At 48.1% G+C, this 24,086-nt stretch overlaps 2 protein-coding genes across 5 annotated transcripts in view; both read left to right on the forward strand.

Moving 5' to 3' along the window:
* Cass4 (Cas scaffold protein family member 4) overlaps window positions 1-14,802 on the forward strand; it is a 40,772-nt gene extending 25,970 nt beyond the window's left edge. For 2 of the 4 annotated variants that reach the window (XM_031372892.1, XM_031372895.1), the window contains exons 3-7: window positions 4,195-4,296; window positions 5,179-5,259; window positions 7,379-8,653; window positions 10,634-10,711; window positions 13,183-14,802. In XM_031372892.1, coding sequence (XP_031228752.1) covers window positions 4,195-4,296; window positions 5,179-5,259; window positions 7,379-8,653; window positions 10,634-10,711; window positions 13,183-13,593 — 1,947 coding nt within the window. In that variant the 3' untranslated portion in view covers window positions 13,594-14,802. The remainder of the gene's footprint in view (window positions 1-4,194; window positions 4,297-5,178; window positions 5,260-7,378; window positions 8,654-10,633; window positions 10,712-13,182) is intronic. The other 2 variants (XM_031372893.1, XM_031372894.1) reach the window with 2 other exon arrangements.
* Window positions 14,803-21,944: 7,142 nt separating this feature from the next.
* The window catches only part of Rtf2 (replication termination factor 2), a 30,811-nt gene continuing 28,669 nt past the window's right edge, over window positions 21,945-24,086 (forward strand). Inside the window, exon 1 of the mRNA XM_031372898.1 lies at window positions 21,945-22,118. Within this exon, the coding sequence (XP_031228758.1) occupies window positions 22,050-22,118 (69 nt within the window). The 5' untranslated portion in view covers window positions 21,945-22,049. The remainder of the gene's footprint in view (window positions 22,119-24,086) is intronic.

Here is a 24,086-nt window from a genome sequence, read left to right on the forward strand (position 1 = left end):
CCCCCCCCGTGACTTCAGAGGCAGCTACTATCAATCTGGGGCATCACAAACTCTCCAGCACCCTCTGTCCCTTTCTTCATGTGCTGGGAGAGTATTGAACTGACAACATCTAAGGTCAGCTCCTAGCTGTACCCTTAGATTCTTTTTATTTATTTATTTATTTATTTATTTATTTATTTATTTATTTTAGGTTTTTTCAAGACGGTTTCTCTGTGTAGCCCTGGCTGTCCTGGAACTCACTCTGTAGACCAGATTGGCCTCGAACTCAGAAATCCGCCTGCCTCTGCCTTCCAAGTGCTGGGATTAAAGGCGTGCGCCACCACTGCCCAGCCTGTACCTTTAGATTCTAAATATTTTCCTCTACCACAAAAAGACAAGAGCCAGACACTTCAGAACAGTCAGCGATTGGTTGTGAATGAAGACACGCATGGATGTCTCCCCTGCTCAGACATCTGCCGTTTAGCCCTGAATGTGAGGCTGCCCAGAGAATGTGTCCCAAGCAGGAATAGGTAGAATTAGTCAATTCCTAACCTAGCCCTTTGAGCTGTTTCTGTGGCAGTGTGCAGGCTCAAGCCACAGCTGAAGAAGGTCATGTCATGGGCCCCTTTGACACCAGTGCCAGGTTTCCAAGGTTCAGAGTGGCCCAGCGTGAAAAGCCAAGATGGCAGGAATGTACCATTTTTCTCAAGTTGTCATGAGAGTTTCGTCTCTGTGTCAGAATCAGGAGTGTCCATCCAGCAGATGTCTCTGGGGGCCTTTGGATTAGAATAGCCCTCCTTTCTACACAAGATGAAATTGATTCCTGAGAGGTCAAACTGCCCATCCCAGTGTGAAGCCAGGGTGGGAACTAAAGCCTTCAAGTCAGTCTGTGTCCATCTGTCCACCTTACTCTCTGAAGGCAGACCTTTATCCTCGGTAGCTCTGTCCTCTGTGGCCTTTTTTATGTGACCATGGCTGAAGCTTCTCTTTTTCTAAAAGCATATATCTTTGGTTATTTAGAAAAGTTTTTCCTCTTTTTTTTTAAATCACATTTTAGGTTTACGGAGGTCAGAGGACAACTTGTGGAAGTTTGTTCTCTCACTTTACCCAATGTGTCCTAGGAACTGAACTCAGGTCATCGAACTTGGCAGCAAACACCTTCAGCCACTGAGCCATCTCGCTCTGGCCCCCAAAGCTATTCTTTCTATAGAGTTTTTGTCAATTGTCTTCTCCAGACCCTGGAGGCATAGCTCAGCTACTAGATCCACAAGAAGAAAACAAAACCAGCTCCCAGAAGCCCGAGCCTTCCCCCTAGGAAAACCACTCTTCTGAATTTTCTTTTACTTTCCGTTCCAACTTCCTTTATTTAATGTGGAAACACCACTTAAACACACATGCACACACAAAACCACATACAGAACTCATTTCCATTCTGAGAAGGGACACTTCGGTATTTCAATTATAAGGGGACTGATTTCTTGCTGACACTCGTTTGGAATTGCCTCCTCTGCCTCTGGAAACCACAGCACCCAGGCCTGTTCCCTAACTGCTATCTGGAACTTAACATTTTCCCAAGAAACATGAGACATTTTTGAAGTGGCACACACAGGAAAGTCCCTGGGTGGACGGTAGGTGTTCTTACAGTCACGTGTGATGCAAAAAGTCATCCATTTGTATAAAACAGGCCTGAAGTCCTGAGGTGTTAAGCAAGGAGAGACTTGAGAAAGGTCTGCAGAGGGACAGAGAGAGCTGGGTGCGGATTTAACCCAACAGGCAATCTTACCAATCACTGATGAGTTTGGTCCTGGGCCAATCAGCCTAGGACACCAGGGACAGAACCAGGGTTTGATTTTTCTAATATGTAGATGTGTGTGTGTGTGTGTGTGTGTGCGCGTGCGTGCCGCACACACGTGTGTTTATGGGTGTGTACGCACATGTGTATGCATAGATGTGAATGTGTGCATAGACATGTAGAGATCAGAGGTCAACATCAAGTTGTCTACCTTGTTGGGTTTTGCTATTTTAAGGCAACATTTAAGCAGAGCATGGTAGGACGTGCCATTAATCCCAGCACTAAAGAGGCAGATGCAAGTGGATCTCCGAGGGCTTGAGGCCGTCCTGTCTGATCTATAGAGCAAGTTCCAGTCCAGCCGGGACTAGATAAGTGAGCTCTGTCTCAAAAACAAACAGAAACCCCCTCCCCTACATTTACTTGAGGCACTCGCTTGCAACAGCAGCACACGAAGGTCGGAGTTTGATTTACTAGAGCTAGAATTTCTAGTTCTCTCCTTCCACTGGGTAAATTCTGGGATTGAACGCAAATCATCAGGCTTGGTGGGGAGCGCCCTTACCCAGTGAGTGAGCCTTCTCACCAGCCCTACCTCGTTCTTTAAGACAAGGTCTCTCACTTGCTTGGAACTTGCCCTGGAGGGCCAAAGAGAGCCCCACCTCCTCAGGTGCTAAGGTTACAAGTGGGTGCAGCCATACCCAGCAATGTTTGTTTGTTTGTTTGTTTGTTTGTTTGAGGCAGGGTTTATCCGTGTAGCCCTGGCTGTATGTGAACTCACTCTGTAGACCAGGCTGGCCTCAGATTCACAGAGATCTTTCTGCCTCTGCCTCCCGAGTGCCGAGATTAAGTGTCTGCCTATCGCCTGGCAAGCCCAGCGATTTTTGCATGGGCTCTGGGGACTGAAACCTGGTGACTGCAAGGCAGATTCTTGACTGCCTGAGCCGTCTCTGCAGCCAGAGTTCAGAAGATGCTGAACCCAGGGTTCTGGAAACATCTCACAAGCACTCGCCAATGTGTCATTTGAAGGAAAAGCGGGATTTATTAGGTCAGCACAAGCTTAGGCTGCAAGGTCTATCCCCGGAAACCACAAAGTGGAGACAGGTGGAATGTGAGGCTAGACCTTCTTTCCAAGCTTGTAAGGAGAAGTATGCTCCTCCATGTGGATGACTCAGGTTTCCAGGTAAGAGTGGGCGTTTCCTTTTTAGGAGAGTACTTTAGAAAGTACAGCTCCTGGGAGCCGTGCCCGCTGTGAATAAGAAAGCAGTTGCCTTATAGAGAAAGCGGGCTGGTTTGACCTTGGGACAGCTGCAGTGTGTACTTGGACAGGTCCATACGGCTTCACAGCGGCTTTATCCATGCCCGTGACTGAAGCTGAGGGGCGGCCAGGAGAGTTTTTATGCAGGACACTGTCCTGGGCTATGTGCCTTCATACCAAATCATTCCAAGGCTGGGTCCTAGGGACAGTGATAAATGAAGGAACTCTGGCCTGGTCCTCAGATCCTGCTCCTAGCCTGGATTATATCTGCTACCCTACCTCCATACTAAAGTCCTGAACCCCCATCTCAGTGGTCCTGCTTGGAGAGTGCCCTACGCGGTGTCTGGGGCTCTCAGTAGCTTGACTCTTTCCTCTCTTGCCTCACTCCTCAGCCTGTGGTCTGGGTAGGACTAGTCCTGTTTCCCCTTTCCTTTGGACCGGAGTCCTGGCAACAAGTATTCTTCAGCCTATTAAAACAAAATAAAGCAAAGCCACACAACAACAGAACACAGCAGGGCTGGAAGTGTAGCTCAGTTGGCAGCGTGCCTGTCTAGCATCCGTGAAGCACTCGTTAAGCCCTCGGTTTGATCCCCAGCATCATGGGTGTAGTGTGGTACATGCCTGTAATCCTAGCCCTTGGGATATGGAGACAAAAAGATAGGGATTTAAGCTCATTGTTGGTTTCCTGGGTTGTCTGAGGCTAGCGTCTAATCATGAGACAATTTTGTCTCTCCTGCAGGCTCCCAGGGCCTGCTCTCACCAGATTCACCAGGCATGCACACCAAGAATCCATATTCTAAGCCACTCCCAGACGAATCTGATGTAGGCACTGCGGCCCACCTTGTAAGGAAGGCATGCTCATCCCCACGGGCCCTACTTGTAAACGTCCCGTGTTTCTTACAGGGACTTCTAACTGCAACATGATGTTGTCATTTACAGAGTTCATGCTTGAGAATTGTATAATCAAGATTTTAAAGCTTGCAAAAAATCTTATATTTTACATTCATTTAGATTGTGTGTTGGGCTGCATTCACACCATCCTCAGCCTCACAGCCTCAAGGGTGGATCCACCTGCTAGTGCAGACAAACGCTCGGTGGCCATCTTTGATGTCCGGAAGGTAACTTTGCCCATGATTTGGGGTATCTTGACTCTGTTCCCTTTCTCTCCAAGGCTCTCTGTGTGCTTCCCAGACCAACGAGGGCCTCGTTGCCGACGCTTCCTTCCCAGGTGTATGACGTGCCTGTCCAGAGGCATGTCTCCTCGAGCCTTGAGGTGAGTGTCACCCTGCAACCCTGCCCCACCCTGGGTTGGGGCCCAGTCTCTGGGTTCTCCACGTTATTGGCCTTTGCAGCTTCCTTCATTCTGAAGGCTGACTCCCTCAAGACAAGCTGCCAGTGTTTATTCTGGTGACAGCTACAATGTATCCGTGCTTGTATCCCTCCACCGCACCCCCCCCCTTCAGCTAAGATCGCACCATTTAAAGTCCATCATCATAATGGAACTCATTATTATGTACAATCATTATATAATGCTTAAAAGCCTCAGGGTCAGAGAAGCAGCACCGTAGATAAAGGGTTTATGCTATGGGTGTGTGAAGACCTGAGTGTGGATCCCAGAACCCACACAAAGCCAGACACAGTACTAAGGCTCTGAGCCCAGGGTTTCTATGATAAAATGGGAGGTGGAGACAGGAGAATCTGCAGTAGGGCCAGGTAGCAAAAGAAGTGAACAAGAGACTCAGACAAGGCAGAAGATTGTGGTCCCAGCCCCACACATGGGTCCTAGTACATATATGCCCATGCTTAGACACACACACACACACACACACACACACACAGACAGACAGACAGTGAGACAGTGACAGACAGAGAGACAGAGTTAATTTTAGCTAAAAGGGCAGAGTTAAAGTTGGTGGTTGAACACACCTATAATAACATACATGCATACACACACACACACACACAGAGAGAGAGAGAGAGAGAGAGAGAGGGAGAGAGAGAGAGAGAGAGAGAGAGAGAGAACCATGACTACAAGCCCCAAAGTGTTAAGGGATTTGTGTCTTTCATTGGAGAAAACACTGAACGTGTGGACATTGTGCAGGAAATCCTTTGGAAAGAGAAGTTAAAGCTGTCCTTCTTCGTGGTCTTTCCCTAGAGGCCGGAGAAGCAGCAGTTCTATGACATACCCACCAGCTCCCAGAAGGCTCTGCTCCACTCCTCCACCAGCCAGGCAAGTGTGAGTACCAACAGAGCAAGGATGGGGAGCCAGGGGACTAAGCGTTCCTCTGGGATGCTTTATCAGTTAGATGGACTGTCCTCTTTCTGCTGCTGTGATGAAACACAACATATGGAGAGGGAAGGGTCACTGTTTCAGAGTTCACGGTTGGTTGGCTGGTCGCTTTGGAAGCTGTGACATGCAGTGGTACATCTCAGAGAGAGCAGAGGATGGAAGAAGATGCCTGCTCTATGGAGGGTAGGGAGCAAGGAGAAAAGAGAGGAGAAGGCTGGAGTCCTAGTATCCCCTCAAGCTGATGGCTCAACTGCCTTCTACGAGGCCTTACCTCCCAAAGGTCTCATTACCTTCTATCAGCAGCATAGGCTAAGGACCAAGCCCTCAACATCGAGGAACATTCCAAGTTCAAACTGTGGCACTTGACTGAAAGTCAGGTGCATGATCCCCTTAACCAACTCTATTGCACTGGAAGTGAAATCCCTCCTTGCCCTGGTATTCAGGACTAGATCGACAGGGTAGGGGGATAGCTCTGTTGGTGAGCATTTATCTTGCAAGTATGAGGATGTGGGTTTGGATCCCCTGTGCTCACATCTTTTTAAAAAGTGGAGCTGGAGAGTTGGCTAAAACATTGCTGTTCTTTAAATCCCAAATTCCCAGCATCCACATGGCTGCTTACAACCATCTACAACTCCAGTCTGGGGGATCTGATGCTCGCTTCTAGCTTCTAGCTTCCATCAGCAGGGTGCACACACACATGTACACACACAAACACATACACACACACACATACACATACATGCAGTCAAAAAACCCATACACATAAAAACAATATTTAAAGTTCTGGGCATAAGCCAGGAGTTCCAGAACTATGGAGATGGAGGCAGGGGGATTGCTAGAGCTGGTGGACCAACAAGTCTAGTAAGTTTTAAATTCAATGAGAGACCCTGTCTCTAAAAACAAGGTGAAAGGTGACAGAGGAAGAAGATGTCTAATGTACATCTCTGGCCTCCACACACACACACACACACACACAGAAAGAGAGAGAGAAGGTGGGAGGGAGAGAAAGAGAAAGAGAGAGAGAGGTGGTTTGGATATGTCATTTAACTTCCCCATGCCTGCATTCTTACTACAGATGTTCTGGAATATTCTATGAGGTAATGTGTATAACACACAGAGGAAAAGCTGGGTGGGTGGTATGGAGAGATCACATAGACATGCACTAACTCACACTTACCTTCATATAGAGGGACATCATTTGAGGCTCCTCGTGAGCATTTCTATCATGTGTCCCACGGGCATGCTCCAGGCCCAGGCTGTGCGATTGGGGGAATCATCTGATATTGGTGCGTTTCAACAGTATCATGAGTGGCGTGTGGTAGTTTGTTAGATGCAAAAGAAAAGGCTAAAGGCCTGGCAGAAGCACAGAACAAGTGAGGGTGACACAGGGGTGCGGGTGGGTTTTCAGAACTGAGAGAACAAGTGAGGGCGACACAGGGGTGCGGGTGGGTCTTCAGAACTGAGAGGAAGAAAAGCAATTTGGGAACACAGGTGTGCTATTAGTTCCTTTGCTGTGACGAAACGCCATGACCAAGGTAATTTATAAAGTACAGCAGTCCACTGGGGCTGTGGCTCCTGGAGTGGCATTAACAAAGGCATAGCAGCAGGAACAGTTGAGAGCTTACATTTTGAACCATAGGCGGGGGTGGGGGGGTGAGGGTGGGGGAGGGGGGGTGGGGGTGGGAAGAGCGGGGCAGAGAGCGCACAGGGGATGGTGGGAGAAAGCCTTACCTTGTGACCTATCTCCTCCAACAGGGTCATGGCCAGTCCTCCCAGACAGTGTGGCCAACTGGGAACCAAGCATTCGAACATAGGAGCCCATGGGGGCTATTCTCGTTCAAACCACCATGAATGTGCAGACAGAGATGGGTGGCTGTGGAAGTGAGGAGAAAGGAGGTTTAACAGAGGGCAAAGACAGACCGGGAGAGCCCTTGAGTGACAGGAGCAATGTGGGGTGGGGGGCGGGAGAACCTGAGCAAAACAGTGGTGCTCAGATGTCAAGGGCCTGTCAGATTTTCATTTGATTGTTAGTAACCTGGGGCAACTTTGTGTGTTTTCCACCCAGGGACAGGGTGTTACGCTGGCACCAACAATGGCCTTCAGACAAGATAACCCACTATCCAGCCCTCAGAAGTCAGAATGGATGCGTGACACTCCAGCGCTGCTGGAAAAGGCCGATGTCAGAAATGTTTCCACAACCAGCTTCACCAAAGAATCGGGGTCCAGTACCGTTCCAGGCTCCACTGCTGTCCGCACTGGAGCTAGGGCCCTCTCCCCACAGCCGGGGAGCGCTGTGCAGAAAGAAAGCATCCTCCCAGAAGAACCTGCCTATGCCTTCCCGAAGCCCAGGGACCCACTTCCTTCTGAGGCAGGCGGCAGCTACAAGGTCCCTTCCAGGTTTCTCATTCCCAGAGTGGAGCAACAGAGCACCCAGCCTAACATTTACGACACCCCTAAAGCCACGCAGGGTGTGTCTCATAACACCCCTAAAGCCACGCAGGGTGTGGCTCTGGCTGGAAAGGAGCTGGAGAGACGCAGAGAGGCTCCAGAGAATTCCCCTTGGATCTCCAGACAGACATGTTTCCTGTCTCCTGACTTGGACCGATTATCTGTTGCCAGCTCAGACAGCGGGGCTAGCGTGGTGTCTTCCTGCTCTTCCATATCCACGGACTCCTCCCATGGCTCCTCCTCAGAGGACTCCGTCAAGGAGCTATGGATGGACGTGGACTTTGCAAAGGAGACGGCAGTGTCTCTGCAACACAAAGTGGCCAGCTCGGCGGCGGGCCTGCTCTTCTTTGTAAGCAGGACTTGGAGGTTCAAGGACTCCTTGGAAACCAACATCAACAGAATCCGCAGGGCCGCTGACCACGTAGAGGAATCCGTAAGAGACTTTCTGGATTTTGCTCAAGGGGTCGGTGGAACCTCCTGCAATCTCACAGACAGCTACCTTCAGGCTAGAATTAGAGATCAACTCCAGACAATCTCTAGCTCCTACCAGACACTGCTGGATGCCAAGGGAAGCCTGGACCGCTGCAATTGGTCCCTGGAAGTTCTCGTGACGGACAAAGTCCAAAACAGCATGGATGACCTGGAAAGGTTCGTCACCATTGCACGAATAGTTCCAGAAGACGTCAAGAGGTTTACCTCCATGGTCATTGCCAATGGGAAGCTGCTTTTTAAACAGAACTGTGAGAAAGGAGAGATGGACTTGAAGTATGAAAGATGCATCTGGTCTCCCCAAAGAGAAACTGAGTACTACCAAGAGAGCAGCCCCTTCAACACACAACCAGCAACTGAGCACTCCTTTGCGCTAGCAAGAAAAAACAGAGTCTGTGGGCAGGTAAGTCAAAGTGACAGACCGTACACAGGGGACTTCATCTGTTACGTGAATGATAACAGACCTCGGGTCATCACCGAGGGAGATGCTGGCACTGTGCGCATGTAGAAATGTGCACTTGCACATGCGTGTGGAAGCCAGAGGACAAGCCTGGGTATTGTTCCTCAGTGTCTCTCACTGGCCTGGAAGTGGCCGAGTAGGCTAGGCTGGCTGGACAGCAGCGCCTAGGGATCTACCTGCCGTCCTCTGCCTCCCAGCGCTGGAGAGACAGGCTTGGGCCACCATACCCAACCTTTTCCACAGGTTCCAGTGGTTGGGCCCAGGTCCTTGTACTGGCAAAGCACTTTACTGATTGAACTATCTCCTGGCTCTTTGTGAGTATGTGTGTGCATACAGTGTGTGGTGTGTGGTGTGCGGTGTTGGCCTCTGCCTCTCTCCATCTTTTTTTTTTTTTAATTATTGTTTGGGCTTTGTTTGTTTGGGAGACAGGGTCTCACTTTGTGGCCCTCTCCTGGAACTCACCATATAAATATATATATATATATGTATATATATATATGTGTGTATATATATATATATATATATATATGTATATATATATATATATATATATATACATGCACCAGGCTGACCTGGAACTCACAGAGACACAGCTGTTTCTGCCCCGCCCCCAGCCTGCCTCCCCTGCTTTCCCTGCCTCTCAGACCTCCGACTGCCCCGCCCCCAGCCTGCCTCCTCTGCCTCCCCGTCTCCCCTGCCTCCTCTGCCTCCCCCACCTCTCAGGCCTCCGACTGCCCCACCCCCAGCGGTGCCTGCCTCCTGAACGCATGTGCCACCATGACAGGCACAGCTCTCTTACCCTTTATCTTGAGACAGGGTCTCCCCAAGTTGCCCAGGCAAGCTTTGAACTTGGGTTCCTCCTGCCTTAGCCTCCCTCCTGTCCTAGCTAGGGTTTCTGTTGCTATGACAAAGCACCATGACCAAAAGCAAATTGTGGAGGAAAGGGTGTATTTATTCGGCTTACACTTCCACATCACAGTCCATCACTGAAGGAAGTCAGGACAGGAGCTCAAGCAGGGATGGACCCTGAAGGCAGAGCTGAGGCAGAGGCCATGGAGAGGTGTACTTGCATGGCTTGCTCAGCCTGCTTTCTTATAGAACTTGGTACCCAGAGAGGAGGCACCGTGGGTGGGGCCCTCCCTCCCACATCAATCACTAATTTAGAAAACACCCAACAGGCTTGCCTACATCCCGACCTTGTGAGGGCATTTTCTCAGTTGGGCTCCCTCCTCTCCAATGACTCTAGCTCATGTCGAGTTGACATGAGGCCAGCGCACCTCCCAGGATGCTGGAGTCGCAGGCCTGTGCTGCTGTCTGCCAGATTTCTCCATGTTTCCAGCTTGGAGTCTTAGTTTCTCAGAGTTGGAGGAGAACACCCATTCTTCTCGAGGCTAGACTGAGCAGCCTGCAGCTCCAGGTACCCGAGAAGCATTTCTCTGGCTGGCTGCCCTTGGACTCCACAAGGAGACACCTGAGTTCAGACATTCTCAAGTAGCCCAGCAAGTGACCGTCCTAGCTCCTTCAGAGGTTCCTGCTGCTAGAGAAGCATTGACACATTCTAGAAAGTTGATGGTTGTTCATTTCCGTCCTGTCGGGCTATCCTGGCAGGCAGGATGCAGCCCTTGGCCACCAAAGCCAATAAATGCATCAGTAGGCAGAATCATGAACAAAATTTCATATTTAAGAGTAAAGTTTTAAAGCGGGGCATGGTGGTCATGCCTGTAACCTCTGTACTCAGGAAGCTGAGGAAGGAGGTGGGGAGTTCCAGGCTAATCTAGGCTACCCAGCAAGATCTTGAGGGGATGTTGGGGGGGGGCACAAAAACCACCAACCATAAAAGTGAAACAAAAAAAGTGAACTTGAGCAGCCATCGAAGTCTGAAAGCTATTCAAATTAATAATTTGAAGATTTAATTTTTTTCAGAAGTCACATAACCTACAAGAGAAAGGAAAGCCTACCATGGAAGGAAAGTCAAACGGAGACACAGACCTCCATGGCACGGTAAGCCTGAGTGCTCCCTAAGTGCTCCCCAAGCGCTCCCCAAGTGCTCCCCAAGCGCTCCCCAAGTGCTCCCTAAGTGCTCCCCAAGCGCTCCCCAAGTGCTCCCCAAGTGCTCCCCAAGCGCTCCCTCAGTGCTCCCCAAGTGCTCCCCAAATGCTCCCCAGTGCTCTGATGAGTGTGACTTTGCCCGAGAAAGCTCTCCTTGGATATGAAAATTCAGTGTTACAGCCTACTCCATGTTCAAGGCCTCCATCTGTCTTTTGCTTTCTTTACTAGTGGAAAGAAACCTGGACACCCAGGGTGGAGCATCAGCCCCTGAGTATCAGGGGAAAAAAGTCAGGTGTTGTTCAGATTTATCACAAGTAGTGTCAACATGGCATTTAATGACATTGTCGATCATCCTGTGACAATTGTCCCTCTCCCTCTTTCCTTTCTTTGTATTTGGAATTGGATCTAGGGCTCTGTGCAAGGCAGGCAAAGACCACCACTGAGCTCCCCGCCCCCACCTGGCACCCCTGCATGTCTCTGATGATGTGCACAGTACAGCATTTTGGTTCAGGGGTTAGGTATCTTCATGGTATCTTTGACACTTGATCAACGTCTTTTAAACCAAAGATGTTATCACTGTTTGTCTTTATTGGCTGTCTTCTATTTGTGGCAGAAGGCAATTTTCCGTTTATCAACTTTAAATGTTTCCTCTAAATTAAATGAAGTATGAACATTGAGTCCAGAGCTAGGGAGATAGCTCAGTAGTAAGAGCGCTTGCTATGCATGCATGCAGACCTGAGTTCAAATCCCCAGCACCCGTGTAAAATAGCCAGGCATGGCTGGCTCCCATGTGCCTGTAACCCCAGTACTGAGGGTGGGGAGAGACAGATTCTGGGAGCTTACTGGCCAAGAAGCCAAGCCAAAATGGGGACCTTCCAGTTTTCTGAGAGACCCTATCTCAAGGCAGTGAGACAGGGAAAGACTGGAGAAGAAACCCGACACCGTATTTTGGCTTCTGAATGTATATGCATAGCAATATTTGTACATCTACATACATGCACGATGCACTACACACACACACACACACACACACACACACATCACACATAAGCATAAGCAGTGAATCCATTTAAAACCCAAGTAAGAACCCAGACAACATTGAGAGGATAAGAGATGAAGGTTGCAGAGCTGCTGAGCTGCAGTGAGCCAGATCAACAACCGGGGCACCTTAGCACTCAGCTTTGGCTCTTTCCTGCTGATGGTCACACGGTTTTGCCCCACATAAGGAATGTCTTGAATTCCTACAAATCTCAGTTTCTGATCTCTTGGGTCTGGACAGAGGCTGAGAATCTGCATCCCCAATAAGAGTAGATGGTGATGGGGCTGGTCCAGGGCTCCCATCTGCACAGTGTTATTTCATACTAATGGGGCTTCCTCCCTGCCTCCATGTGTGGGATGCACCATTCTGCATCCCAGGGCCCCTGCCTGCTGACTGCCTACAGCTCACAGCAGTCCCTCATTAAGAGATGACAGCTTCCTTCCCAATTCCTGACCCAGGTACATTCTTAATTTTCTTTTTTTTAAAAGATTTATTTTTATTTTATATATATGAGTACATTGTAGCTGTACAGATGGCTGTGAGCCATCATGTGTGTGGCTGCTGAGAATTAAACTCAGGACCTCTGCCGGCTTCACTTGCTCTGCCCACTCACTCTGGCATAATATACTGTAGCTGTCTTCAGACGCACCAGAAGAGGGAGTCAGATCTCATTATGGATGGTTGTGAGCCACCATGTAGTTGCTGGGATCCAAACTCAGGACCTTCGGAATAGCAGTCAGTGCTCTTACCTGCTGAGCCATCTCGCCAGCCCACATTCTTAATTTTCAAGCCAAGATGCTCATGATGCAATGTCTGTCTGATTGGTTCTACTCTCTGCCTGAAAAAACGGGGCTCACTCCATAGGTCAGGCTAGCCTTGAATGAGCCTGCTTCCTTCTGTCTCCAAAGAGTGGAGAGAACACCTGGTTCCTCATCCCTTGAACGCTTGAAAGTTACAAATTGATGTGTTAAAATGTGTTTCTTATGTGTTACAGAGCTGGCTGAGTAAAATTACACACACAACTGAGTTGTAATCTATAACACAAGAATACATACAGTTGCCTTCAGAACAGTACTTGGAAAACATTAATATTCAAGTGGCATGGCTTCAATCCCAGCACTTGGGAGGTAGAGGCAGATTTCTGTGAGTTCCAGGACAGGCAGGGTTACACAGAGAAACTGTGTCTCAACAAAACAAAACACAAGAAAGCAATTCAATTCTAACATTCAATTGTTAGACAAATGTCACAGCCAGCTCTGCATTTCCTTAACAAATGTGCTATTTCTTATAAGGATTCCTGCAAATTGAGCCAAGACTGGAGAGGAAAGACAACCAGCACCCTGCTGGCTGCTCTAGTCCTTACTTTCTCCTTCCTCTTCTCTAGAGTCCTACCTCTCTTACCTCTCCATCGCCCAGTGGGCAGAACACAGAGAGGAAGATCCGCCTGTCTGAGCACAGCAGGCTCTATTTCGGAGCACTCTTCAAAGCCATCGGTGTCTTTGCCAGCAGCCTCAGCAACAGCCAGCCCCCCGAGGTCTTCATCACTCAGAGCAAGCTGGTCATCACAGTCGGGCAGAAGCTGGTGGACACGCTGTGCAGTGAGACCCAGGAGAAAGATGAACGCAATGAGATCCTGTGTGGTAGCAGTCACCTGTGCGGACTGCTCAAGGACCTGGCGCTGGCCACCAAAAGTGCAGTAATCCAGTACCCGAGCTCCAGTGCCCTGAGCCTCCTCCAGTCAGAGGTGGAGAAGTTAGAACATTACTCTCGGAAGTTCAGAGACACATTGGAGTGAAGCCTACGAACGTCAGCTCCTGGCCTGTTTCATTCCCACCACTCTGTTCTGTGGAAAAGCCAATCGGAATGGCTGAAACTGCCACGGGTCTCAGAGCTGGTGTTAGTAAGTGGCTAAGCCTCTGAAGGACACTGGCTGACCACGAAGAGGTCAAGAAAGAGAGGCAGGTGACAAGTCGGGACCTTGAGATACTGAACTCACTGAGCAGAGGTATACAGTGTCCACAGGGGAAGTGGCATTGTAGAAGCCATGTTTCATATCAGTCACATGTGTGTGTGGTTTACAGTCATTCTACACTTATCAGGCAGCATCGAAGAGTCAAGGGGCTGAAGAGACAGCAGCGTGTCACAGGCTCTGACCTCACAGAGGCACCGTCTCATTGGGAAGACAGACAAAGGGACAAAGAACATCTGCAGCCTCTTGGCTGCTAGTGAGAAAAGAAACTTTGGCAGAGCAAGAATGCAAGAGGAGAAAAGAACTTTATCCCCCAAAGGATTGACTCCTGTTGGATTCATTAGGAAAGTGCAGGGACTGGTGTCATACACCTTTAAGCTTAGCACTAGGAAGCAGAAGCAGACAGACAGACCCTAATGTGACCAGACTAGTCCACAGTGAGCTCCAAGCCAGAGGCTATAGAGTGAGGACCTATTTTTTAAAGCCTTTCCAAAAGTAATGAGTTTGCCTTTTTTATCAGTTGTTTTAGATTAATACTGTGAGATGTATACAAACTGTGTGTGCACACGTGTGTGCATGTGCATATGTTGCTAGAAACTGAATCTAGGGTTCCACAAATGCTAAGCCTGTATTGCCATGAACTTTGACCCCTACTCCCCCCAAATGTATCTTTGCTGTTACTTCATCCTGAAGGTGATGGTCATGTGCTCTGTAGGAAGGGATGGTTAAGTGCTCTGTTGGGTCCCCTACTAACTTATTTTGTATTTCAAATCCTGTATTGATGTGTTTCCCTGCTCAATTAGATTAGGTTTATATTTCACTAGTCTCAAATCTGTTATATTATTTATCTATACTCATGGGTTTAAACACATTTGCAAGGTCCTGAGAGATGGCTCAGGAGGTAGAGGAACCTACACTCAATCTTGATTTCCTGAAGACCCATGTGGTAGAAGGAGAGAAGTGACTCCTGATAACTGTCTTTGGACATCCATGCACAAAATAAAATGAAATTTGTAATTAAAAACTTAAAACACATGAGTAGGCTGACAGCAGTTCTTTCTTTGAGTCTCTGAGCCGTGTCACCTGAGTGCTGGAACCAAAGTGAAGTGTTTGTTAAAGACACCACCACTTTGAACGCATCTGCAGGGACTGTGCAAGTTTGTATATGTCGGTCTGGACTGGAAGGCAAAACCACCATTGGCATGTTCCCGGAGTGGGTCAGGAAGACATGGCATGCAGACGACACCACAGTTGGTCACAGCTGTGGAAGTGTTACCAAGCTCCTCTCATGCAAACCACTTCCTTTCACCTCCTGTTACCATGGCTATCTTACAGTTCCTGCCATGGGAGGGTCCCTGTCCCTCCTCATGACACCTTCACAGAAGAAACTGTCCTCAGGTTGTGTCTCCTGCAGAGGAGCCAAGTCCAACTTCTGTTTATCTTCTGTTAATGTGGGCACATTAAAATACTGACTGGAGAGACAGCTCAGTGGTTAGGACTTGTTACTCTCACGGAAGATCTCAGTCATGTGCAACTCTATTAGCTCCTTAGACAGCAAATGTAAGAGTGGCACAATACATACATACATGCATATGCACGTACATACAAACATACATGCATACATATTCATACATGAAAACACTCATGCACATGGAAAAAGCATAAATCCTTTTTTAAAATGTTGGCATAGGGGCCAGAAAGCACTTCCTGCTCTTCCAGAGGACCTGAGTTCAGAGCTTAGCACCTTCAGTGGGCAGCTCACAACTGCTTGCAACCACAGCTCCAGGAGATCTAATGTCTTCTGGGTTCTGAGGGTACCTGTACATATGCTGCATGCACGTGCAACACTATGTATATACGTGTACACACACACACACACACAGGCTGGGGCTAGGGAGTGTGTGTGTCTTAGTCAAGGTTTCTATTCCTGCATAAAATATCATGACCAAGAAGCAAGCTGGGGAGGAAAGGGTTTATTCACCTTACACTTCTACATTGATGTTCATCACCAAAGGAAGTCGGAACTGGGATTCAAGGATGTCAGGAAGCAGGAGCTGATGCAGAGGCCATGGAGGGATGTTCCTTACTTGCTAGCTTACCCTGGCTTGCTCAGCTTGCTTTCTTATAACCCAGGACTACCAGCCCAGAGATAGCACCACCCACAATGGGCTGAGTCCTCCCACCCTTGATCACTAATTGAGAAACTGCCTTCCAGCTGGATCTCATGGAGGCATTTCCTCAAGGGAGGCTCCTTCTCTGTGATAACTCCAGCGTGTGTCAAGCTGACACACAAACCCAGCCAGTACAGAGTTTGTTTTTCCAAGAAAGGGTTCCTCTGTGTAGCCCCGGCTGTAGAGCGGGCTCGCCTCAGACTGACAGAGATCCACCTGCCTCTGCCACCTAAGCAATGGGATCAAGTGTGTGGACCACGACCACTGCCCAGCTATATGTATGTAAGTAAATAACAAAAAATTTAAAATGTTGAGTGTAGAGCTAGAAATAGTGGTATACATCTGTAATTCCAGTACTTGGAAGGTAAGCAGGAAGATAAGAAGTTCAAAGGCAGCCTGGACTACATGGAACCTTCTCTCAAGAAAACAAAACAGAGGTGGCAGAGGGGAGTGGCTGGGGTGGTAGGGAGAAGGGGTGGAAAAGGGAGCAATTGGGGACTCTGTGCCGAGCAAACAGACAAGAAGCCATTGCCTCTAGCAGCTGCCATCTCAAGACCCTAAAACAAGGGTCCCCTTGTGAGGCTTAGACTCAGTCCCCTGGGGGCCTGGGGTGGAGGTGGGGTATCTCACCTGTTAGGATCCTGCTGTGTCTACTCCATCTTAGCAAAGGCTAAGGAAAATGCTGGGCTCTTAAGACAACCTGGAGCAAACTGGTCACAGGGCCTCCAATGGTGCCAAGGAAGTTCTCAGGTCCACACTCTTGTGAGTCAACTCTTGTCGTGGCAAAGTGGCCACCGGGGATTATGACCAGAGGAGAGGGACTTCTTTTGTTTATACTCCCTTAAGTCAGGTGCCTGTCCCAATAGTGTGAATAACCTTCCCATACATGCACAGACATATACTTAAATTAATACAATTACTCATACACCCACACTATCTCACAGACACATCTCCTCCACACATCCTCCTATTCTTCCTCTCACATTCACACATTTTTCACTGCTTTACACACACACACACACACACACACACAAACATACCCACACTCCAGTAACCCTAAGCACTGGCCCTGTGTGGCAGTGTGATGCATCTAAGGATTACTCCTGCCAATTCTGGGTGCAGAAATAAAGATGGGAGAAAAGGCTATTGGGGGGGGGGGTCTCAAGTAACCCTGTGACATCATAGTCACAAAGGGACTTACAGGACCCAGGACAGTCACACTCAAACCACCTATGCCTCATGTTTTCTTTTTTTCTTTCTTTCTTTCTTTTTTTTTTTTTTTTTTTTTTTTTTTTTTTTTTGAGACAAGGTTTCTCTGTGTAGCCTTGGCTGTCCTGGAACTCAACTCTGTAGACAGGGCTGGCCTTGAACTCACAGAGATCCTCCTGCCTCTGCTTTCCAAGCTCTGGGATTAGAGGTATGAGCCACCATCTAGAGGAAAGCAGATGGTTAGGCTGAATCATGCTGTATGTGTAGTTTAAGTACACAGTGCCATGCTTAGCCATGTGCTGATCTAGAGCCGCCCTTGAAGCTGGCTCTCCCAAGCATGGTAGCCAGGCACACTGCATAGACCTACATCTGCCTAGAGACAAGGGTGGCCAGCATCAAAAGCACCTGGCGCTCACTTTCACATGACTGATTGATCCATGTCCCTTTAGCCCCAAGGCAGGATGTAGAGGTGGGCTCACATGAAGGCTGGACACAACAGGTCTGTATCAGAGCCAGAGAGCTCTTTACTTAGGAATGTCTTGTCTTTTACAACAGACCTTGAGCATAGCTAGTGCAGCTGTGTCTCTGACCACTGTCTATCTGATTTTCAGTAGGTGGCACTTGGGAAGCAGAGGCAAGAGGATTGCTGCAAGTTGAGGCCAGCCAGGGTTATGTAGTTAAGATTTTGTAAAATTTTAAAATATATATTATTAATTTAAAAATACATATGTATGTATATATATACATATATATGTATGTGTACACACACACACACACACACACACCTGCTGGGTGGTGGTGGTGGCGGCAGCACACACCTTTAATCCCAGAGCTCTGGAGGCAGAGGCAGGTGGATCTCTTATGAGTTTGAAGCCAGCCTGATCTAAAGAGCAAGTTCCAAGACAGCCAGGGCTACATAAATAAACCCTGTCTTGAACCCCCACACCCCCAAAAAAGATTACACCTACATCTAGATATATAGATATCTATAGATATAGACACATCTATCTGTAGATAAATCTGTGAATTTGAGGTCAGCCTGGCACACATAACAAGTTACAAGCTACTCAGGGCTATACAATGATCCCCTGTCAAAAAATAATAGGTGTCTATCGGTAGATGGATGGATGGATGGATGGATTTCTTTAGCAAAAATAATTTCTGCTTTGCAATCTCAAGGAAGAAACTATCTCTTAAGGTTGTCAGCAGCAGCATCCTTGAGAAGATAACTCAGAACAGAATGCCACATGGTCTGCTCAGATATGCAGAAGTGGAAGACACCCACCGCAAGGTTGGAGAGGCAGCTAGACGCAGGGATGGGATGTAGCTGGAAGCAGGGACTGCCACAGGGAATCAAAGGGTACAGTCCATCACTCAATGACAACAGCATCTGTTTGCACTGGTTCTTTGGCTCAGCGCTGTCCTAATGCCTCATCGACTTGGACCCCGCCTTTCCCCAGTGACAGACAGCCTAGCAACCTGTGACCTGGTACAGCTTTTCATATTTTTAAATTTCTTGAGTTGTGTTCAATCCAAGAACTGTTGTCAAGAGATTCGGGTAAGTCGCTCCAGTGTGTGCATGCATGCATGGAGGAAGCCCTGGCTTCGTCTCCAGCACCTCACATGCGGAGAGGGGAAGGATCCTCAGGGTTTCAAGGTCAGTTTGAGGCCCGCCTGCACTATGTGAGACCCTACAAAGCCCGCAAAGAAAACCCTTGTCACAAAGAGCAAACCTCATGGAAAATCCTGCTCTTGGCTGCAGAAGCTTCCCCTTCCCTTTTTGCAAAGATGGCGGTGAGCCCGCCCAGACTCATTTCAGAAGGCTGCCAGGCTTTAGAATTGAATGTGTTTTCTCAGCTTTTGGAGACTTCTTGTTGAATATGGTTTTTCTAATATCCACCATTCTGTACCGTTTCCTCTATGAGAAAGAGGAAACAGTGGGTGGTGGTGACAGCAACCTGGCTTCAACTGTTCCACTCCACCGAGGGGATGGAAGCGGTGATGACCCACTGAGCCAGCTTCCAGTGTGACAAGCACTGGGTGTCGTGTATCCATTTTGGGGCAAATACATTTTTTAAAAAGATGGTATAGCCCAGGCTAGCTTCAAAAGCACCATCTTCCCATGTGTAGGATTATAGGACCTACCACTCTCCAAACAAATAATATATATAAAACTTCTTGGGCCAGAGGGTGAGACTTATCAGTAGATAAAGGTGCTTGCCGATCCACAGGATCCATATGGTGGAAAGACAGAACCATCACTATAAATTGCTCTCTCACCTCCACACATGAGCTGTAGTCTACACACATACATGCTGGCAAACCATTCATACACATAAAATAAAAATAAATTTTAAAGACTTTTGAAAATTCTAATATATAGTTTTTGAGGCAGGATAGACAGAAAAGAAATTTTTAAGGGACATAGGAAGCAGGGAAATTCTCACCTAGAATTAGTTCGAATTTTTCACTGAGAGAAATGAATCATAACTGACCAAATCATTTTTGCTTACAGATAGAACTCTGTAGGTTCAAGGCCAGCCAGGGATACACAGTAAGCCCCCGTCTCAAGAAGAGCAGGAGGAGGAGAAGGAGAGGAAGGAGGAGGAGGAGGAAGAGAGGAAGGAGGAGGAGGAGGAAAAAGAGGAAGAGGAGGAGGAAGGAAGAGAGGAAGGAGGAGGAGGAGGAGGAGGAAGAGAGGAAGGAGGAAGAGGAGGAGGAGGAAAAAGAGGAAGAGGAGGAGGAAGGAAGAGAGGAAGGAGGAGGAGGAGGAAGAGAGGAAGGAGGAGGAGGAGGAAGAGAGGAAGGAGGAAGAGGAGGAGGAGGAAGGAGGAGGAGGAGGAGGAGGAAGGAGAAGGAGGAGGAGGCGGTGACCACAGCCCCAGAAACTATATTCCTTTTAAAGGAGATACATTAAATAACTACATTAAGCCAGGCATGGTGTACATCCCTTAAATCCCAGGACTCAAGAGGTAGAGACAACCATATCTCCATGAGTTCCAGGGCCAGTTCCAGGCCAGCCAAGACTACCTAGTAAGACCCGTGTCTCAAACAAAAACACCAAGGCTGTTAAAACAATGTAAGTGCTGAGGATCTGTGTCACTGGATCTAGCGTCTGCCTTGAGTGCCATGCCCTGCATTGTATAACTGGGTGCACACTTGTGATCCCAGCATTGAAGAGATAGAGGCAGGAGGATCAGAATTTCAAGATAACCCTTGGCTACACAGGGAGTTCGACCATTCCAAACACTACCATCACCAACAGACTATGTTTCCATAAGGACAGACTACTTGTGAGTCTTTGGGTTTCTCTGGTCCATCACACTCCTCTCAATCCTAAACCGGGGCAACACACCCATGGCAGGAAACTAAGAGAGCCAGCTCATAATTTTGTACTTAATTTTTAACCTTTGCTTGATCTCTGCATTTTGTGGCAAGTTGCATCCTTTGAACTATGTAACTTCAGAAGCCACAAAATCAGATGTATAACTACTGTTAAGACACCTAAGTGTGACTCTCTCCCTTGAAAGAGCCATCCCCAAGTAGAGAGTATTCAGTGTTATCTCTTTTTCCTGTATGTGCAGCACACGCACTTATGACATGCTAGAAAAACATGACTTACAACTGAAACATATCCATGGCAGATTTTTTAAAAACAGTCTCACTCTGTTGCCTAGGCTGACCCTAGTCCATGCTATGAAGGCTCAGCCTAGCCTTGGACTCAACATAATTCATAAAGCTGAGGGCACAGATGTAAGTCATTTTTCTAGGCCTGCAACCACCTAGGATCCCAGGATCAGCAGAGCCCCAGAGGAAATAGCACTCCCCTAAGTGAGGGTGAAAACGCAGGAAAGATGGTCTTCTGAGACTATCTGGTCACTTTTTAAGCAGTAGGGGCTCCAGACAGGCCACCTTGCAAGGCTGGCTTAGACACAGAAATGAAGGAGGCCATACCTAACCCAGGACTTACTTGTGCATGCCATTTGCCCCTTGTTCCTCTGGGCCTACAGCTCATGCTGGTACCCCAAAGACAGACTAGAGAGTCACTGAACCCCTTATTTGTTCTCTTCCCAATATGGTCACACTCCTCTTTCTCTGCCTGCACTAATCTCTGTAACTGGCACAATGGGATAAGTAGCTACGCTAAGCTTGTTGGAGACACTGTAACCCTAGCTTCTGCCCCCCCCCCCCAAAAAAAAACCATCTGGATACAGAGTGGAGAGCTGCTCAGTGGCTAAGAGTGCCTGCTGTTCTTTGAGCAATCACAGGATGGATTCCCAGAACCCCAGCCGCTCACAACCATATACAACTCCAGTCCCAGGGAGATCCACACCCTCTTCAGGCCTCCACAGGCATCTGCATTCATAGTGCACAAGCAGGACCACCCACCCCGTCGGGTTTTTTTTTGTTTTGTTTTGTTTTGTTTTTTTTTGGTCTGGATTTAAAATACGTGAGAAGTAGCTGAAAAGAAAGGTTCCGTCCATCTCATCCTTAGACTTACAGCAAAGCTTGCCCTGGTCTGCAAAAATGCAAGGGACGCAGACCTCGGGACAACCACGACAGAAGTTCTCTAGTCCTCCCTCAAGCCCAAGCTTACGGGCTCACAGAGAAAAGGAAGGGACCGCCCACGGCCTTCCTTCCTGAAGTGGACGCACTCCAAGGATGCTCCAGCACGTCTCCCTGAAGCCACGCCCAACTCCAGACACCGCTTTCAAGGCAATTGGTGTTGATCAAAGCCTCGCGCCGTGACCCCGCCCCCATCGCCGCGCGCGCGCTGCCTGTGTGCGTCATCAAGGAGCGCCGGAAGTAGGTAGGGTTTCGCCAGAGACCCCGGAAGCGACGGCTTCTAGTGTTTGCTAAGGCTTCCCGTTTTTTGCTACGGTTTCTGACTTCGGCTTTGGGATGGGTTGCGACGGAGGCACAATCCCCAAGAGGCACGAGCTGGTGAAGGGGCCGAAGAAGGTCGAGAAGGTCAGTGGGGACTGCGGGCTGCGGGGCTCGGGATGAACAATGTACACCGGCGCTTATGGAGGATTTACTGTTTGCAGACACTGAACAGTACGATTAGACTGAGGATCCCAGCAAACGCTGTGTTGATATGTAAACATTAACGCTAAAAAGGACGGAGACTGGAGAGCTGGTTAGTGGTCTAGCCAGGACTGAGACGTATCTGTAGTTAGCGACGATCACGGTGATAGATGCTATATATGGACTTTGTGTGGTTTCGTTTGTTTTTGAGAAAGGCTCTCACTATGTGGCCCTAGCTGGCTGGAACTCCCACCTCTGCCTGCTGAGTATTAGGATTAAAGGTGCGGGCCACCAAGCCTTTGTATTTGAATAATACTTCCATTATTATTTTTTTTAATGTTGTGTGTGTGTATATATATTGAGTGTGGTATCCAAGGAGGCCAGAAGAAAGCATCGGGTCCCTGGGAGCTAGAGCTAAAGGTTTTTGTGAGCTATCAAACTTGGCTGTTAAAACCAAACTCGGGTCCTTTGGAAGAGCAGTACACAGGCTTAACCACTGAGCCATCTCAACAGCCTGAACTTTCTGTATTAAAGTCTCCCCAAGCCGTTCCCTTTTGTGAAGTCACAACCTTACTAAACTTTGTCAGCACTTAGCACTCTGAATTGGTGGTTGATCCAAGCTGATGCCCATGCGACTGCAAGCTCCTACTCGTGGACTCTGTGTACTGTTTTTTCTTCCACAACTAGCACAGTTTCTGGCACAATGAATATTTTTTAATAAATGAGTGAACTTACAGTCTGTAAATGTTACAGGACATTGGGCAAATTGTATAGTTCCACGCTAATGTGATGGTAGGGAAACTGAGTGCTGGGAAGTTAGTTAACAGCACTGCAGTGATGGCCTAGGGTTGTGAACCACTGTTCCCACCCCTGTCTGTGCATTTCAGAGCTACTGTTGATGATGACTGGTTAATAATATAAGGCATGAAATGCCCCTGATACAGTTCCCAGCACAGGGAGGATCATGTTTTCTGATCCAGCATTCAGAAAACTTTGGGGTCGGGGAGGTGAATCCCATTCAGTATTGTACTTAAGCATAACTTCCTGACACATCCCTAATAAACTCCATTGGGTCCTGTGTGAACAAACTTCTGCTTGTCTCTCTGCCCTCATCTTCTGCCCCTCTTTAGCTCTTTCACTCTGTTCTAGATACCGTAGACCTTGCCCCGCATCCTGAACATTCCTCACTCATAGTGACATCATTACTTTTTCCATACAGTCCTTACCTGGGGGTGGGATGGGGGAGGGGACCACTTGAGTCAAGGTTTTGCTGTTAGGTAGCCCAGGCTTGCTCCAGCCACCTGAGTACTAGGTTACAGTGTGTGCTGCTTGGCTCTTTTCTCTCATTTCTTCACTCAGCCTTCACTGCAGTCACTGTCTAGGCCCACCCCTCTGCTGCTTTCTCCCATGTGCTCTGGGGTCTCTAAGATACTTCTGCACATAATAGACATCCACTTAGCACGTGTTGAAAGTCTGAGGACAGTGTGCCCTCAGCCCATGCCAACATGTCACATTCAAGGGTGCAGAAAGTATTCATCTTGCTGTTGTTTTGTGCCCAGGGCTGACAAGGAGTAATGGAAGAGTTGGCAAAAAAGAAACAGTTCCCCCAGACAAACAAAAACCAAAACCTGATCTTAGAAGGGCAACGAAAAGAAAGAGTGACCAGGAAGAGTGGTTTTTATTAACCTGTTTGTTCAAGTACTTATTAAATGCTTGTTGTATATACTAGTCTGGGCTCCAGGGGTAAATTATTCCCTTCTAGAGCTTCAATTTGAAATGCCTGTTATAAAGTAATATAGGTATGGGGGTAGGGGTCTGCCCCTGCCTTGGCACACAGCTCCTAAGTCCCATTGGAAATATCACTTGTCCTAAGTGAGATATGTGGTGACTTTTTTTTTTTTTTTTTTTTTT

This window comes from Mastomys coucha, unplaced genomic scaffold (assembly GCF_008632895.1).
Source record: "Mastomys coucha isolate ucsf_1 unplaced genomic scaffold, UCSF_Mcou_1 pScaffold15, whole genome shotgun sequence".
NCBI lineage: Eukaryota > Metazoa > Chordata > Mammalia > Rodentia > Muridae > Mastomys > Mastomys coucha.